Source organism: Hemiscyllium ocellatum, chromosome 35 (genome assembly GCF_020745735.1).
Source record: "Hemiscyllium ocellatum isolate sHemOce1 chromosome 35, sHemOce1.pat.X.cur, whole genome shotgun sequence".
NCBI lineage: Eukaryota > Metazoa > Chordata > Chondrichthyes > Orectolobiformes > Hemiscylliidae > Hemiscyllium > Hemiscyllium ocellatum.
The window spans coordinates 40,560,548-40,578,068 of NC_083435.1; the positions used below are offsets into that span (position 1 = coordinate 40,560,548).

The 17,521-nt window shown below is 43.3% G+C and overlaps 1 protein-coding gene across 3 annotated transcripts in view; it reads right to left on the minus strand.

Annotated features, from left to right (window-relative positions):
* Nucleotides 1–1,929: 1,929 nt before the first annotated feature.
* Nucleotides 1,930–17,521, minus strand: part of LOC132832775 (zinc finger protein 271-like) — a 123,760-nt gene continuing 108,168 nt past the window's right edge. The window contains exons 3-4 of one of the 3 annotated variants that reach the window (XM_060850913.1): nt 14,927–14,971; nt 1,930–6,012 (exon numbers count right to left, since the gene is read on the minus strand). In XM_060850913.1, the coding sequence (XP_060706896.1) occupies nt 4,298–5,569 (1,272 nt within the window). In that variant the 5' untranslated portion in view covers nt 5,570–6,012; nt 14,927–14,971 and the 3' untranslated portion in view covers nt 1,930–4,297. The remainder of the gene's footprint in view (nt 6,013–14,926; nt 14,972–17,521) is intronic. The other 2 variants (XM_060850914.1, XM_060850911.1) reach the window with 2 other exon arrangements.

Genomic DNA, 17,521 nt, shown 5'->3' on the forward strand with positions numbered 1-17,521 from the left:
TACACATCCAAATGCCTCTTAAATATTGCAATTGTACCAGACTCCACCATTTCCTCTGGCAGCTCATTCCATACACGTACCACCCTCTGCGTGAAAAAGTTGCCCCTTAGGTCTCCTTTTATATCTTCCCCTCTCACCCTAAACCTATACCCTCTAGTTCTGGACTCCCTAACCCCAGGACAAAGACTTTGTCTATTTACCCTATCCATGCCCCTCATGATTTTATAAACCTCTATATCATCACCCCTCAGCTTCTGACGCTCCAGGGAAAACAGCCCCAGCCTGTTCAGCCTCTCCCTATAGCTCAAATCCTCCAACCCTGGCAACATCCTTGTAAATCTTTTCTGAACCCTTTCAAGTTTCACAACACCTTTCTGATAGGAAGGAGACCAGAATTGCACTCAATATTCCAATAGTGGCCTAACCAATGTCCTGTACAGCCACAACTCCTGTACTCAATGTACAGTACAATTTAATAACTTAAGCCTTGTTGATCACAAAAGTATATTGACAAGTCTAAATAAACTATAGCACTGTGGTCCTCTCTTGAGGAATAGAATTGAAAAGCAGAGTAGTTATGTTGAACTTCTTTAGAATCTTGCTTGGACCACACTCTGAGCACTGTGGACAGTTCCAATCCTCCATATTCAAAAGAAACTGGAGAAGGCATGAAAAAGCATTGATAAGGATGAGACTGAGAATTGAGAGATTGTAACTATCAGGAAAGACTCAACAAGCCAGCACTCCTCTCCGCAGAAAAGAGAAGGCTGAAGGGTGACATGACAGAAATCTTTACAATGATGCATTACAAATGAAGACTTTGGGGTAAATAGAGAAAAGGTGTTTCCACTTGTGTGGAGGAGTCCAAAATTAGTCCATTATTAGATGGTCGATAATAAGTCTCATGAAGAATTCAGAATAAACTTCTTCACCAAGGGAAACACGAGAATGTGGAACTTGCTCCCAATGGGAATGGTTGTGGAATTGTTTAGATGTAATTGATGAGAAGCCAGATAAATCCATGAGGGGAAAAACAACGAATGAGCTGCTGAGAGGTGAGAAAAAATAGGGAGGGTGAAAGTTCGTGTGGAGCATAAGCACCAGGTGAAAGCAGTTGGGCCATATAGGCTTTAAAAATTTGAATCAAAAAATGCTGCAAGTGTTATTAACATGTAAAGATGAGATGATCTTTCATTAAAAAGTTACCAGCATGACCACCCCCTCCTCCACCCCCAGATGGTCACCCCCAGATCCTTCAGTGTGTCTCACTCCCCAATTTAAACACAGTCCCCAAGTCCCAGGCTCACTTTCTGCATCGCAGGTTCTAAGTACTGGTTCTATCTTCACACCTACTCTTTTCTTTTTTTCAAACTGATATAGACTCATACTGCATGGAAACAAGCCCTGCAGCCCAACTCGTGCATGCTGACCAGTTTCCTAAAATGAACTAGTCCCGTTTGCCTGTTTTTGGCCTATATCCCTCTAAACATTTCCTATCCATGTACAGTAATTGTCCAAATGTATTTTAAATGGTGTAATTGTACCCTTCCTCTGCCACTTCCTCTGACATTGTCAACTTCAAAGCCTTTGAGGATGAATAATGCTAATCTCTCACTTGAAAGCTCTGACAAACATCTGCATAGAAACTGAGACAGTTGCTGCAATAACTGAAATATATTCAGATAAGTTTAAATCTCCACCTGATCTGCTCAAAGTCACCTCCCGTTCACTGCTCACTTTCACAAGCTTCAGGAAACTCTTGGTGCTTCAGAAATACTTGCATCCATTTGAATTTCAAGTGATGTTCCAGATGGTAAAATGGTAACTGCCCTCAGTTGCTAATTTACATACAATGATATTGATCTCATGTGGATGATAGAAGCCACAGTACAAAAAAGATTTTTATCCAATATCCCATTTTATTAAAAAAATACTGTATGCAATACTGTTGCAAATTGGTCCAAACATAAAAAGAATTGGAAAAAAAAACAATTGATTGTTTCCAGTCTGTTCCAATGTTTTTTGTCTATTCACAGCAATGCACACAATCTGTGAAGTGCACTGCTCTTCTCACGGCATGTATTTGAGTTGTTGGTGACTCTTCATGTGATGTTTGCTGTTTTCTTAATGACATTTGTCTTTCTGAGGAACGTAATTGCCTTGGTAGCTCCATTACACCAGCTGATGGAATTTAAATACCATGAATAAATCTGGAAATTAAATCTAGTCTCAATAATGCTGGCCATGAAGCTATAATTGGTTTTTGAAAAAAACACTTTGGTTCTGTAAAGAGCGTATCTTTTCATTTTCATGTGATTTAAAACTGTGGACTGAAATGAGAAAGAACTGTTACAAAATATATTTTGAAATCAAGAAATTTGATACCAGTTGTGATATTGTTTGTATAGTTCTGGGGTCCAGCAATGTGCTGACGAGTTGTTTACAAGTGAAGTTGTTTGGTTTGTGGGCTATGGCCAGTTTTCAATGACAAGGATCCTCTGCCTCCAACAACCACGAGTGGCTGCTCGGTAGCTGAGCAGCTTGGGCTATGAATAAAACAGAGAGAAGCCTTTTCAGACCAGAAAAGTCAACAGGTCTGCAGTAGTTAAAAGCTCGTTCTCTTAATTCTCTACCATAAGCCACTTTAAACCAGAAGAAAACCAGTTTATTGTCCCTTCAGCACATCCCGCAAGTTGGGTCTTTCAACTGGATAAGTCAGAGACCTTTCAGATACTCTTTGCCTTTTCCAAACCAATGGAAGCATTTGGAAAAAGGAAGGTTCAGGAAAAACCTTCAGATCAGCAAGGACCAATCCAACAGATCTTGAGAACAAAGTCTGCAGAGTTGTTTTTACAGCTTTTAGATTGGCCACAATTTGTATCACTGTTTCTGTTCACTTATTTGTAAGGGGGGTTTATAAGAGGTTTACAGTTTGAATTAGTAGAGTTCTCTTAATTGAATTGTATACCTGTTGCTAGGTCTAACTGCCTATAACAAATAGTATTTTTAATTTTAAGTACAGAGATCTGGTCTGTGCTTTATATCAACCTGGGTCTGAAAATCAGGTAGTTTGGAGATTTTCTTTTTAAAATGTTAACTTCTGTGCTGGCTCAGGAGTACTGGGCTTGATTTTCAATGTACTATCCCAGTGAGTCATGACAGTTCATTAATGACCTTTCAGGAGTGATCTTATTGTCTTCAGACTCACAGCAGTGCTGTTGACTCTTAACTGGCCTAGCAAACCAATCAGTTCAAGGGCAATAAGAGATGAGCCACAAATGTTGTTATGCCCAGTAGTTTCCACATTTCATGAAAGAATAAAGGATTTGTTGCTGCTGATCGATCAAATTTGTTCAAAAATTTGGCTCATGTTTGACCAATGCAGCACTTCTCTTACCTTCCTCAAACTAGACCCAGCTCCTTGATGGTTTGTGTGGGACGTGTTTCAGTATCTCTGTTCTCATCCCTTCAAGAATAATGACCCAGACGCCCTTTGTACAGATGCCACCTTGGACAACCACCTTATTTTTGTTTGTCCAATAACCCCTTACTGTAAAAGGTAATCCTGAATGGTCAACCTTTCATTAAACCTCCTGAAACATTTGAAAAGTTGCACTCTGTTGTGACATTTGTTTGCCTGGTGGAATACACTTGTCTGTCAGATTCACTGTCTTCCTTTGCAAACACTTTATAGCAGATGAAATTGAATTGAGAAAAATTGTTTTCTGAATCCATGCATCGTGTGTATTAACCCTCTGGATACAAACACAGCGGGCTGTCCTCACTGCCTGGGGGTTACTCCAAGTCCTGTTTCACTGACATCACACTGCAGGGTGACTCCATTGTTACATCATCATCCCTCAGCACTGGTGATGTCATCACTAGTTGTTTGATGGGAGTGAAAGCTGCTGCTTGTTCGATATCCCAATACCATTTGCAAAGAGGTTCACACTTTAAGAAAAATTCAGCAGGAATTTGTTTAGTCAGTTCCAGTGTGGTTTAACTGATGTTCCAGGAGATCCAACAACTGTCTGAAAGCTTTATGATAGAACTCAGACTGATTGTGTGAATGCTTTGATGGAGCAGGAGATACATTAACTGTGTGAAAGTCTTGTCAAACACCTCATTTCTGAATGGTTTCTCAACAGTGTGAATCCATTGGTATTTTAAAAGATTCGCAAAAAATGTGTGAACATTTTGTCATACATATCACACCTTCAGATTTTCTTCCATGTGAATCTGCTGGTATCTGAAAAGGGTTGAAGATGCCAAAATGTTTACCACAAACGCTGGTGGATTACTCCCCCATGTGAATCCTATGATGAAGCAGGAGGTTCCAGGACCTTGAGAACGACTTGTCACACATATCACATGTGAATGGTTTCTCTCCTGTGTGAATTCTTTGATGTCTCCGGAGGGTTGATGGGTCTGAGAACGATTTATTACACACCTTGCATAGGAAGGATTTCTCACTTGTGTGAATTCTCTGATGCAGCAGGAGTCTTGATGAATCAGAGAATGATTTGTAACATATCTCACATTTGAATGGTTTCTCCCCTGTGTGAATTCGTTGATGTGTCCGGAGGTTTGATGAGTCAGAGAATGATTTGTCACACACCTTGCATTTGAATGGCTTTTCTCCTGTGTGAATCCTCTGATGGAGCAGAAGTCTTGATGAATCAGAGAATGATTTGTCACATGCCTTACATCTGAATGGCTTCTCCCCAGTGTGAATACGTTGGTGTGTGTGGAGGTTTGATGATGATGAGAATGATTTTTCACAAACCTTGCATGTGAATGGTTTCTCCCCTGTGTGAATCCTCTGATGAAGCAGAAGTCTTGATGAATCAGAGAATGATTTATTGCATGCCTTACACCTGAACGGTTTCTCCCCAGTATGAATACGTTGGTGTGTGCGGAGATTCGACAGCAAGGAGAATGATTTGTCACACACAGCACACCTGAAAGGCTTCTCCCCTGTATGAATCCGTTCATGTTTGTGGAGATCTGATGATGACGAGAATGATTTGTCACATACCTCACACTTGAATGGTTTCTCACCTGTGTGAATACGTTGATGTTTGCGGAGATCTGATAAAGATGAGAATGACTTTATGCAGGCCTCACATGTGAATGGCTTCTCCCCTGTATGAATGCGTTGGTGCACGAGGAGGGTCGATGACTTTGAGAATGCTTTGTCACACACCTCACATGTGAATGGTTTCTCCCCCGTGTGAATGCGTTGGTGTTTTTGGAGTGTTGATGCATCTGAGAATGATTTGTCACACACATCACACCTGAATGGTTTCTCCCCCGTGTGAACACGTTGGTGCACATGAAGAGTCCATGACCGTGAGAATGATTTGTTGCATACCTTGCATGTGAATGGTTTCTCCCCAGTGTGAATCCGCCGGTGGTTCACCAGGCCTGATGATTGTACAAAGCCATGGTTACACACCTCACACTTGAATGGTTTCTCCCCGGTGTGAATGCGTCTGTGATTCATGAGTGTCCATGATTGTGCAAAGGTTCGGTCACAGACCTCACACTTAAAAGGTTTCTCTTCCATGTACCTGCTGTTATTTTAATAGTCATACAATATATGTATCTTATGTGTCAGGAGCTCTTAACAAGCCTGTGGAGCTCCTCTCACACTTGAACAGCCTCTCACCTGTAGGAATAAGTCAATGGCTCAGAAGGCTCAATATTAGACTGAAGCTCTCACCACATCTTGAGTCCATTCACACTTCTTCCAGACTGATCACCCACAGCCGAATCTTTGGAAAGGTTGGTTCTGACAGAAGGCTCCACATCACTGACCAGTTTCAGATCTGATGATATGTCAAAGCTCCCCCGACCAAATGGTTTCACTGCCCAGCCTTCTCTGTGGTAAGCAATGCTGGAATACTAGATGTCTTCCCACAGTTGTGCAGTTGTTCCTCAGGGATGGTCAGAATCGACCTGCAGTGCCTATCCTCTCTGTCTTCTCTGGTGCAGTACAGTGCTATCCATCTGCAAAACAAGAAAAGAATATGAATTCCTCCAATTAAAGCAAAATAATGCGGATGCAGAAAATTTGAATTATCCAATATTTTTGTGCTAATTTCCTCCAATTCTCTCTCCTCCCTTGTGAAAGGGTTGACTCCTCAGACTTTTTGTTTATACTTTAAGAGGATGTGGGCATTGCTGTCCATCTCCATAAATCGCTGCAGTCTATATTGTAGGATATATCCACAGAGCTGTTAGGGAGGGAGTTCCAGGCACTGAGAATGTCAGGTTGATGATATATTTCCAAGTCAGGATGATGAATGGCTTGGAGGAGAACTTGAAGATCATGGTGTTCCAAGGGATCTGCTTCCCTGTCCTCCTGGATAGTAAAGGTCACAGGCTCAGTAATTCTTATTGCAGCAGCCTTTCTAGGTTGCTGGAGTACATCTTGTAGATGATTCACATTGCTGCCATTGACTGACACTGGAAGAGCCCAAATTAAGCATTACTGGACAGGCCACTGGGGAGTAAGTAATATTGTCATAATACTTTCCATCACTTTGCTGATTGACAGTTGACTGAGAGGATTCGAATTGATTAGGTTGGATTTATGAACAGGAATATCTGCAGAGTTTTTTTCAAATTGCTGGATAGATGCCAATCTTGTGGCTACACTGCATAGCTTTGTCAGGAGCACAGCTAGTTCTGGAGCAGAAATCTTCAATATTTTGGTCAGGATGCTGTCAATGCCTAGGGCCTTTGTATCCGGTGCCTTTAGCCATTTCTGGATATTACATGGAGTGAATCAAATTGTCCAAAGACTGGTAACCGTGATGCTGGGAAGCTCCCAGAAGTCAACTGGAGGAGATGCAAATGTTTGAGTTTTCTCTTTTGATGTGCTGGAATCCCCCATCACTGAGGATGGGGATATTTCTGGAGCCACTTCCCCCAGCCAGTTATTTAGTTGTCCACCACCATTCACGAGTGAATGTGGCAGGACTGTAGAGCTTAAATCTGAACCATTAACAGTGGTATCACTTAGCTCTGTTGATTGTATACTGCTCCTGCTGTTTGGTCTGCAGGTAGTCTTCTACTCTGGCTTTGCCGGCTTGTTACATCATTTTTAGGAATGTCTAATACTGCTCCCAGCATGCCCCCAGAGCTCTTCATTGAACCAGGGTTGGTCCCCTGGCTTGATAGTAACAGTAAAATAGGGATATGCCAGGCCACGAGGTTACAGATTTGTGTTTGAATACAGTTCTGATGCATAATGTGGGGTTTTGTCTCCACAAGAACTGTGTATTGGTCATTCCCACCAATACTGCCAAGAACATGTAAATTGACAAGGTAAAGTAGGTTAGCCCCTCTAGTTGGTTCCCTCACCATTGCTGAAATCCCAGTCTAGCAGCTATGTCATTGATCGATAGTGGTTCTGCTAAGCCACAATTGTTAGTGAATATTGATTGTAATCAGGAGGTTTTCTTTCCTGATGACCTGAACCAATGCGACTGGATAGAGTCAGGAGTCAATGTTGAGGACTCCCAGGACAACATGTTCCTCACAGCATAACACATTGTCAGCTTCATTGAGTATTTCCAGGGACGGTGATTGTCCTAGCTTGGACAGTGTCTCTTCCATGTGACTCTGTGAGAATGACTCTGCTGACAGAGTAATCTGTGGGACAGATCTTCCAATTTTGACAGAAACTCCCAACAATTGGTAAGTGAGGAGAGCTCTGTAGGGTTGACAGGGCTGTGTTAGTTGCTGAAATTTCCAAGACTGAGGTTGATACTGGGTGGTCTGTCCTATTTCTTTCCTTTGTGGCTTTGCAGTAGTTTTGATCCGACTGAGTAACCCCTTCAGAGAGTGTTTAAGAGTCAACTACATTACTGTGCATGTGGAGTTACATGTAGGTCAGACCCAAGTGAGGACACAGGTTTCCTCTCCTTCAGGTGTGCCCCAATCAGTTTTTATAACACTTAACACAGTTCCATTACTCAGACTCACTTTTAATTCCAGGTTTGTTAATTGAATTTAAATTCCAGCAGTCTGTGTGGTGGTATTTGAACACATAGGCAAAAGTGAGCACTGCAGATCTGGAGATCAGAGTGGTGCTGGAAAAGCATGGCAGGTCAAGCAGCATCCAAGGAGCAGGAAAATCAACGTTTCGGGCAGAAGCCCTTCATCAGATATTTGAACACATGCCCTTAAAGCATGATCTTGGGTCTCTGGATTACAAGTCCAGTTATAGCTCAACATCTCTTCTTCAGTGGAAGTCCCAGTTAGTGCCAGTCTGTCATTTCTGTGTGGGGGAATCAGATGTAAATTCTCACTCTTTCCTTACTTGACCTCTGTTTTGACCAGGAACACTGGATAATGATCAGGAGCAGATAATGTGATTACTTTCTTTGTCCACCTTCCCAGTTGCCTTGAGGACAATGAAAAAGACAGTTGGGAAGAGTGCAAAATGGGCTATTAATTCACTGAGAACTGTATTGTACTCTTGAAGATCTGGGAGAGAAAGTTTTCGATGTCAGGATACAACGAAGGTGAGCTCAACCCAGTGAAGTCTGTAAAGTTTCTCTTACTAAGAATGACAAGTGCCTAAGTAAGGAGAGCTGACCCACAGTTTGGTCAATTAGTGATGATGCTCACTGAATCATATCAAACTGGGAACATCCCAAACTCCTCTGTCACCATCCCACTGGCAAAGGGGAATTCTTTAATATTGACTCCACGGAGTCTCATGCTTCAGGTTAAACAAGTTCAAGAAGAACTATGGACTGAATCTTGGGAATCTTATGTTTTTTGGCTAAGCCTGAGTTGCCTTGAGTTTGGTTGGAGGGATTTTCAATGAGGCTAAGTGAGTTTTAAAATCCCATTGTGCACCCAGACAAGCATGTTAGTCTGGAGCTGCCCTGCACTTTTCCTGACATTTGCCCCAACAATGGTAGACGAGAAGAATTGTCACTCGCTTTGCAGTCTTGGGGGGACTTGGAAGGACAGGGTGGTGTAGTGATTTACATATAACCCCCCCCCCCCCCCCCCCCCCCCCCCCCCCCCCCCCCCAGGGGAACAGCAGACCTGGCACTCACTGTGGAACAGTCTATCAATGAACAGTATGTCACCGATACATTATTGGACTACTAATCCAGAGACCCAGGTTAATGCTTTCAAGGTATATGTTCAAATACCACCACACTAACTGCTGGAATTTAAACTCAATTAACAAACCAAGGAGGTCAGTCCTTCTTCCTCAGGACCAGCAGTGGAGGCTTACACACCAGACCATGCCAGCCTGGACTGAAGTCACCCCTCCCGGGTTAGTACAATCCCAAGCACTGTAGAAGGAAGGTGAAGTGACAAATATCACCAGAGCACATGTCGATAAGATCTGCTCACATCATGCCCTCCCAACTGAAGAATGAGTACCTCTTCATGTTAATCATCACTGGGTAACTAAGATCCCAAAACTAGGTGTCCAAGTGAGCCATCAGCAGCAGGACTGTACTCAACCACAATCTCAGCTCAGCACAGTCCTCATTTCATGATTACGTCAAACCAGTAATCAGGCAGGTCAGGAACTGCATTAGGAACACTTTCAAATGCAGATTTGAACCAAATGAATGTACGACAGAGGGTAACTTGCAGACAAAAACTGAATGTAGTAGGTAATAAACACAGCTAAACAGCCCACAGGATCAGAACTGAGCAAAGTTCTGTATTCCTGTCACCTATTGTTGAGAACTGTGGACTACCAGTCCAGTAACAGGAGAAGGCAGCTCTAGGAACACCTCCATTTACAGCCATGCTGGAGACCAGCACACAAGACCGAGACATAATGTTAAAGTGTCTTCAGCCAAAAATAACACGTGGATGATCAACCTGAGGAGCTGGGAGAACTCCCCTCCGAGCCACTTCAATCCCCCCAACAGTCGAGAACGCTCAGGTCAGATAATCAGCTCCCACTCACACGGAAGGGAACATCTGCAACAACTCTGAACCATCTCAACAGCATCGAGAACACAGACGTTCCCCTGATCAGGGCAACTCCCATTTGACTCAATCCCCTCCTGTTCACCACCAGTACACTATCCAGTGATGTTACATCATCAGAATATTCCTTCACATTGGATATTCAGTGCTGAATATTAGTATGGATATTAAGGATAAAATCCTCCAGCGGTGAGGTCATCCTTCTAAATGGATGAGAGGTGTCCTGCAAGTATCAGTTTTGAGTCTCAACTGTTCATTGCATTTTTGAACAATTTAGCTGGGTTAAAAAAACACAACTCCACATTTATTGTTGACACAAGACAAGTGGTTCTGAGAGCAACATACATGGAAACAATAAATTACAAACATTTGGATATGTTGAATAACTGGGCAAAGGGATTTCAGTGTTTCCACTTGGATCTGTACAGGTATTTTGTAAATGATGAAAAATTCAAAACAGTGGAGGTTCAGAGAGACTTAGGGATCAAGGTACAGAGATTATTAAAATGTCATTTACAGGTGTAGAAAACAGTAAGAAAGTGAGGACTGCAGATGCTGGAGATCAGAGTCAAAAAGTGCAGTGCTGTAGAAGCACAGCCGGTCAGGCAGCATCTGAGGTGCAGGAGAATCAATGTTTCGAGTGTAAAACCCTTCATCAGGATTGAGGCTTGTGGCCCAAGGGGGCTGAGAGATAAATGGGAGGAGAGGTGAGGCTGGGTAAAGGTAGCTGGGAATGCGATAGGTAGACAAAGGTGAGGGTGAAGGTGACAGGTTGGAGAGGAGGATGGAGCGGATAGGTGGGAAGGAAGATGGACAGGTAGGACAGTTCAAGAGGGTGGTGCCGAGTTGGAACGTTGGATCTGGGATAAGGTGGAGGGAAGGGAAATGAGGAAACTGGTGAAATCTATATCTTCATGCCTTGAGACTCTCCAACCACACAGGATCAATGCGGATTTCACCAGTTTTCCCATTTCATTTCACCTCCCCTCACCTTGTCCCAGATCCAACCTTCCAACTCGGCACCTACCTGTCCATCTTCCTCTCACCTATCCACTCCATCCTCCTCTCCAACCTATCACCTTCACCCTCATCTTCATCTACGTATTGCATGCCCAGCTACCTTCCACCTCGCGCCCCCCTCCCCCATCCCGCCTTTTATCTCTCAGCCCCCTTGGGCCATGAGCCTTATTCCTGATGAAGGCTTTATGCTTGAAATGCAGATTCTCCTGCCTCAGGTATAGGAAATAATCAGAAAAGGCAACTGAGGTGGATAAGGTGGTTAAGAAGGCATTTATGAATTGAGGCATTAGTTGCCAGCAAGAGTGGGCACAGTGGTTAGCACTGCTGTCTCACAGCACCAAGGACCTAGGTTCAATTCCAGCCTTGGTTGACTGTCTGTGTGCAATTTTCACCTTCTCTCCGTGTTTCAATGAGTTCTGTGGGTGCTCTGGTTTCCTCCCACTATCCAAAAATGTGCCAGTTAGGTGGCATGCTAACTGTGAGCTTTAAAGGATAGATAGGTGGGAGGTGGGGGGTGGGGGGGCTGGGGCTGCCTTTTGAAGGGTTGGTGCAGACCCAATGGGGAGAATGGCCTTTTTCCTTGGGATTCTATGGTTGAATAAAGAACTGGGAAGTTATGATGGAACTCCGTATAAAGTGTTTGTTTGGCTATAGCTAGTCTGTGCACGGTTCTAGTTGCCCCACTATGAGAAGGATGTGATTGCATTAGGGAAGGTTCAGAGGAATTTCACGAGGACATTGCCTAGGTTGCAGTGATTCAGCTATGAACAGACAGGCTGCATAGACTGAGGTTGTTTTCCTGAGAGTAGAGAAGGGGACCTGACTGAGGTGCACAGAATTATAAGGGGAATAGAGTCAGAGGCATAGAGACGTACAGCACAGAAACAGAACCTTCAGTCCAACTTGTCAATGCCGACCTGATATCCTAAATTAATCTAGTCTCATTTGCTAGCACTTAGCCCATATCCCTCTAAACCCTTCCTATTCATGTACCCATCCAGGTGCCTTTTAAATGTTGTAACTGTACCAGCCTCTGACAACTCACTAAACAGGGTTGGTGGAAGAAATCTTTCTATTTAATAAAGAATCAACAAATAGGGGTATAGATTTAAGGTAAGGGACAAGAGGTTTGGTGGGGATTTAAGGAAGAGGTTTTATTTTCACCCAGAGGGTGATGGCCAAATGGAAATCATTGCCTGAATGGACAATAGAGGCAGGGACCATCACAGCGTTGAAAAAATCTTTAGATGAGAACCTACAGCAACACAACAAACAGGTCTCAGGCCAAGTGCTGGTAAATGGGATTAGAATAGTTTGAACTTTAGGACAATAGACAATAGGTGCAGGAGTAGGCCATTCTGCCCTTCGAGCCTGCACCACCATTCAATATGATCATGTTTGATCATCCTTAATCAATACCCTGTTCCTGCCTTATCTCCCTAACCCTTGATTCCACTATCCTTGAGAGCTCTATCCAACTCTTTCTTAAATGAATCCAGAGACTGGGCCTCCACTGCCCTCTGGGGCAGAGCATTCCACACAGCCACCACTCTCTGGGTGAAGAAGTTTCTCCTCATCTCTGTCCTAAATGGTCTATCCCATATTTTTAAGCTGTGTCCTCTGGTTCGGCACTCGCCCATCAGCGGAAACATGTTTCCTGCATCCAGAGTGTCCAGTTTTTTTAATAATCTGACACAATGGGTTAAAGGGCCTCTTTCTGTACTGTGTTAAAATTCTAAAATCACAGAATTAGAGAGTTTAAGGGTGATATGATTAATAACTTCATTAAGTGGAGGTCAGGTGAGTGGAAGCAGATTATTTTCACCAGTTAGAGAATCTAGGATTAAGGGTATTGTAAAATATGAGAGGAAGAATCTTTCAGAAGTGAAATGAGGCAACAGTTCAACATAAAGAATGGGAGAAGACTGAAATTCACTTCCACAAATAACAAACAATGCAAGACCAATTGTCAATATTGACTCTGAGATTGGCGGATTTCTGTTTACCAAAACACCAGGAATCTGGGATAGTACAGGAATGTTTCAATGAGAGTTGCACAAGTTAATTGGGCAAATGCATGGCAGATGAAGTATAATGTGGATAAATGAGAGGTTCTCCACTTCGGTATCAAACACAGGAAGGCACATCTGAATGGTGACAGATTAGGAAAGGGGGAGGTGCAACGAGACCGATGTGTCCTTGAACATCAGTTGCGAAAGGTAAGCATTCAGGTGCAGCAGGCAGTGAAGAAGGAATTTAGCATCAATACCAAGAGGTTTTAAGTACAGGAGCAGAGAAGTCTTGCTGCAATCGGTGACATGTGGAGTATTGTGTGCAGTTTTGGTCTTCTTATCTGAGGAAGGATGTTCTGGCCAAGGACAGAGTGCAACCAAGATTTATCAGACTGATATTTAGGATGGGAGGACAGACTAGATTAGGTTAGATTCTCTAGAATGTGGAAAGAGACCCTTCGGCCCAACAAGTCCACACTGACCCTCCGAAGAGTGACCCACCCAGTCCCGTTTCCCTCTGACTAATGCACCTAACACTATGAACAATTTAGCACAGCCAATTCACCTGACCTGCACATCCTTGGACTGTGGAAGGAAACGTAGCACCCGGAGGAAACCCACTCAGACACAGGGAGAGTGTGCAAACTCCACACAGACATTCACCGACCCTGGTGCTGTGAGGCAGCAGTGCTAACCACTAAGCCATCATGCTGCCCTTTGTATATATAGACAGAGAAACACTGCTTTCATGTGGACTACATTCACTGGAGTTTAGAAGAATGAAGGAATCTCATAGAAATCTATAAAAATTCTACACTGTAGAATTTTCCACACTGTAAGTAATCTAATGTAATCTAACATATCTACACAGAGGACATTCAGGAAGGATATTACCAATAATCAAGGAGTCATAGACTAAGGATATGGGGGGAGGGGGAGTTTATGACTGAGACAAGGAGAAATTTCTCCATCCAGACAGTGATGAGCCTGTGGAATTCTCTGCCACAGAAAGTGGTTGAGGCCACACCATTGAGTATTGTCAAAAAAGATTTAGTTCTGCAAGTGAAAGGGATCAAAGAGTATAGGGAGAAAGCTGGAATGGGGTAGGGTTGGATGATGTGCCAAGATCAGACAGAATGGCCTACTCATGTTCTGATGTTTCAGTACAGGAGGCACTAAATGGTGGATTCCTTTCCCTCTGGACTGCTCCAAAAAGTAGCAGCTCTCCCTCAGTCCTGCTCCTCCGTCAAAGCAACATTCCCTCAGAGGAACTGTAAACTTACAGTCTACAAGATAATAAGCATCTCCCGAAACATACTGTCAGAACCCAACAAGAGAAAATCAGTAAGAATCCGCAGACACTCTGCACCTGCCAGATAATGACACCTCACCTTCCCATATTCAGGAATGAGCCATCAACAAAACTCAGCCTGGAAATCAGAGGGAAATGCCTCCATTTGAGGTTTGGGAGTGAGAAACTTTGAAGGGATTTGAAAAGACAAGCAACACCGAAAACACCGAAATCCCAAAACACAGACGGTCCATAGAATAATAACCTACTCCCAACACACACAGAACCCAACGTTAGGTAATCAGTAAGAATTCTCAGACTCTCTGCAATTACCAGATAATGACACCTCATCGTCACATATTCAGGAATGATCCATTTACAAAACTCAGCCTGGAAATCAGAGGGAAATGCTTCCAATAAACATACTCAATATCCAACACACAGCTCCAGTCACACAGTTCAGCACAAAGCACCGAGTAAACAGCTCTCTCAGCTGGATCTTCTCACACAGCATAAGGGATATTTCCACCCCTGATTACCCACAGGATAGTCAGACTGCCTGAAGATTGGTGTGGATATTATGGGATACAATTTGTATAAAAGCTGCTCCTTCACTCACCATCTCCTCACTTGGTTTTCAGTCCCTATAGGAAGTGAACCAGCTCTGGAAGAGGAAGAGGAGACAATGAGCAGAGTGGGTGGACTCTCTGATTGACGTCTCTCACAGTCAATCCAAATATTTCTGGAGCAACATGAGTTTCCTGAAACTTGGGAAACTGACCGGGGAAATGGAGGTGACTTTGAGCAGCAGATCAGGTGGGGATTTAAACTTGTCACTGTCCCATCTGAATAAAACCTCACTTATTACAGCTGCTGTCACAGTTCCCCTGGCAAATGTTTTACAGAGATTTCTAGTGTGGAAATAGCATTCTTCGCCCTTGGAGATTTTCAAACTGACAACATCAGTGTGGGATGTGCATCCTGAGATGCATTACAGCGCAGTTAGGGCCCTTCGGCCTCGATGCATTTGACAGCAAATCAGAAGAGGAATACTCCAGCATCCAAGGCTAGGATGAAGCGCAGTAGTGGGATCAGCAAATGCACAGGAGAGACCACAGTGGAGAGAGAGAAATTGAGATCGATGCAAGAAAGAGAGGGATACAAGAGTGAGAATGGAGCACAGGAAGTAGGTTATAAAGAAGGAGCTTCACCGATTTGTTTTCACAAACACAAATATATTTGAACGTTATTTTTGATTTCTCCAGAACATAAAATTAATCTCTGAACATTGTAAGCTGAACATATTACATCGAGGTATGAGGAGCTTAGGGAACAGGGCATGGTTAGGAACATGGGACTGGGATATCATAGCAGTTACGGAAACATGGCTCAGGGATGGGCAGGACTGGCAGCTTAATGTTTCAGGATACAAATGCTACAGGAAGGGCAGAAAGGGAGGCAAGCGAGGAGGGGGAGTGGCATTTTTGAAAAGGGATAGCATTACAGCTGTGCTGAGGGAGGATATTCCCAGAAATACATCCAGGTAGGTTATTTGGGTGGAACTGAGAAATAAGAAAGGGATGATCATCTTATTGGGATTGTATTATAGACCCCCTAATAGTCAGAGGGAAATTGAGAAACAAATTTGTAAGGAGATCTCCGCTATCTGTAAGAACAACAGGGTAGTTATGGTAGGGGATTTTCACTTTCCAAACATCGACTGGGACTGCCAGAGTGTTAAAGGTTGAGATGGAGAGGAATTTCTTAAGTGTGTACAAGACAATTTTCTGATTCAGTATGTGGATGTACCTAGTAGAGAAGGTGCAAAACTTGACCTACTCTTGGGAAATAAGGCAGGGCAGGTGACTGAGGTATCAGTGGGGGAGCACTTTTGGGCCAGCAATCATAATTCTTTTCGTTTTAAAATAGTGATGGAAAAGGATAGACCAGATTTAAAAGTTGAAGTTCTAAATTGGAGAAAGGCCAATTTTGACGGTATTAGGCAAGAACATTCGAAAGCTGATTGGAGGCAGATGTTCGCAAGTAAAGGGATGGCTGGAAAATGGGAAGCCTTCAGAAATGAGATAACAAGAATCCAGAGAAAGTATATTCCTGTCAGGGTGAAAGGGAAGGTTGGTAGGTATAGAGAATGCTGGATGACTAAATAAATTGAGGGTTTGGTTAAGAAAAAGAAAAAGCATATGTCAGGTACAGACAGGATAGACCGAGTGAATCCTTAGAAGAGTATAAAGAAAGTAGGAGTATACTTAAGAGGGAAATCAGGAGGGCAAAACGGGGACATGAGATAGCTTTGGCAAATAGAATTAAGGAGAATCCAAAGGGTTTTTACAAATAAATTAAGGACAAAAGGGTAACTAGGGAGAGAATAGGGCCCCTCAAAGATCAGCAAGGCGGCCTTTGTGTGGAGCCACAGAAAATGGGGGAGATACTAAATGAATATTTTGCATCAGTATTTACTGTGGAAAAGGATATGGAAGATATAGACTGTAGGGAAATAGATGGTGACATCTTACAAAATGTCCAGATTACAGAGGAGGAAGTGCTGGATATCTTGAAACGGTTAAAGGTGGATAAATCCCCAGGACCTGATCAGGTGTACCCGAGAACTCTGTGGGAAGCTAGAGAAGTGATTGCTGGGCCTTTTGCTGAGATATCTGTATCATCGATAGTCACAGGTGAGGTGCCGGAAGACAAGCCAGGGAACTATAGACCGGTGAGCCTGACCTCAGTGGTGGGCAAGTTGTTGGAGGGAATCCTGAGGGACAGGATGTACATGTATTTGGAAAGGCAAGGACTGATTAGGGACAAGGTTCCCCATGGGAGACTGATTAGCAAGGTTAGACCTCATGGAATATAGGGAGAACTAGCCATTTGGATACAGATCTGGCTGAAAGGTAGAAGACAGAGGGTGGTGGTGGAAGATTGTTTTTCAGACTGGAGGCCTGTGACCAGTGGAGTGCCACAAAGATCGGTGCTGGGCCCTCTACTTTTTGTCATTTACATAAATGATTTGGATGCGAGCACAAGAGGTACAGGTAGTAAGTTTGCAGATGACACCAAAATTCGAGGTGCAGTGGACAGCGAAGACGGTTACCTCAGATTACAACAGGATCTGGACCAGATGGGCCAATGGGCTGAGAAGTGGCAGATGGAATTTAATTCAGATAAATGCAAGGTGTTGCATTTTGGGAAA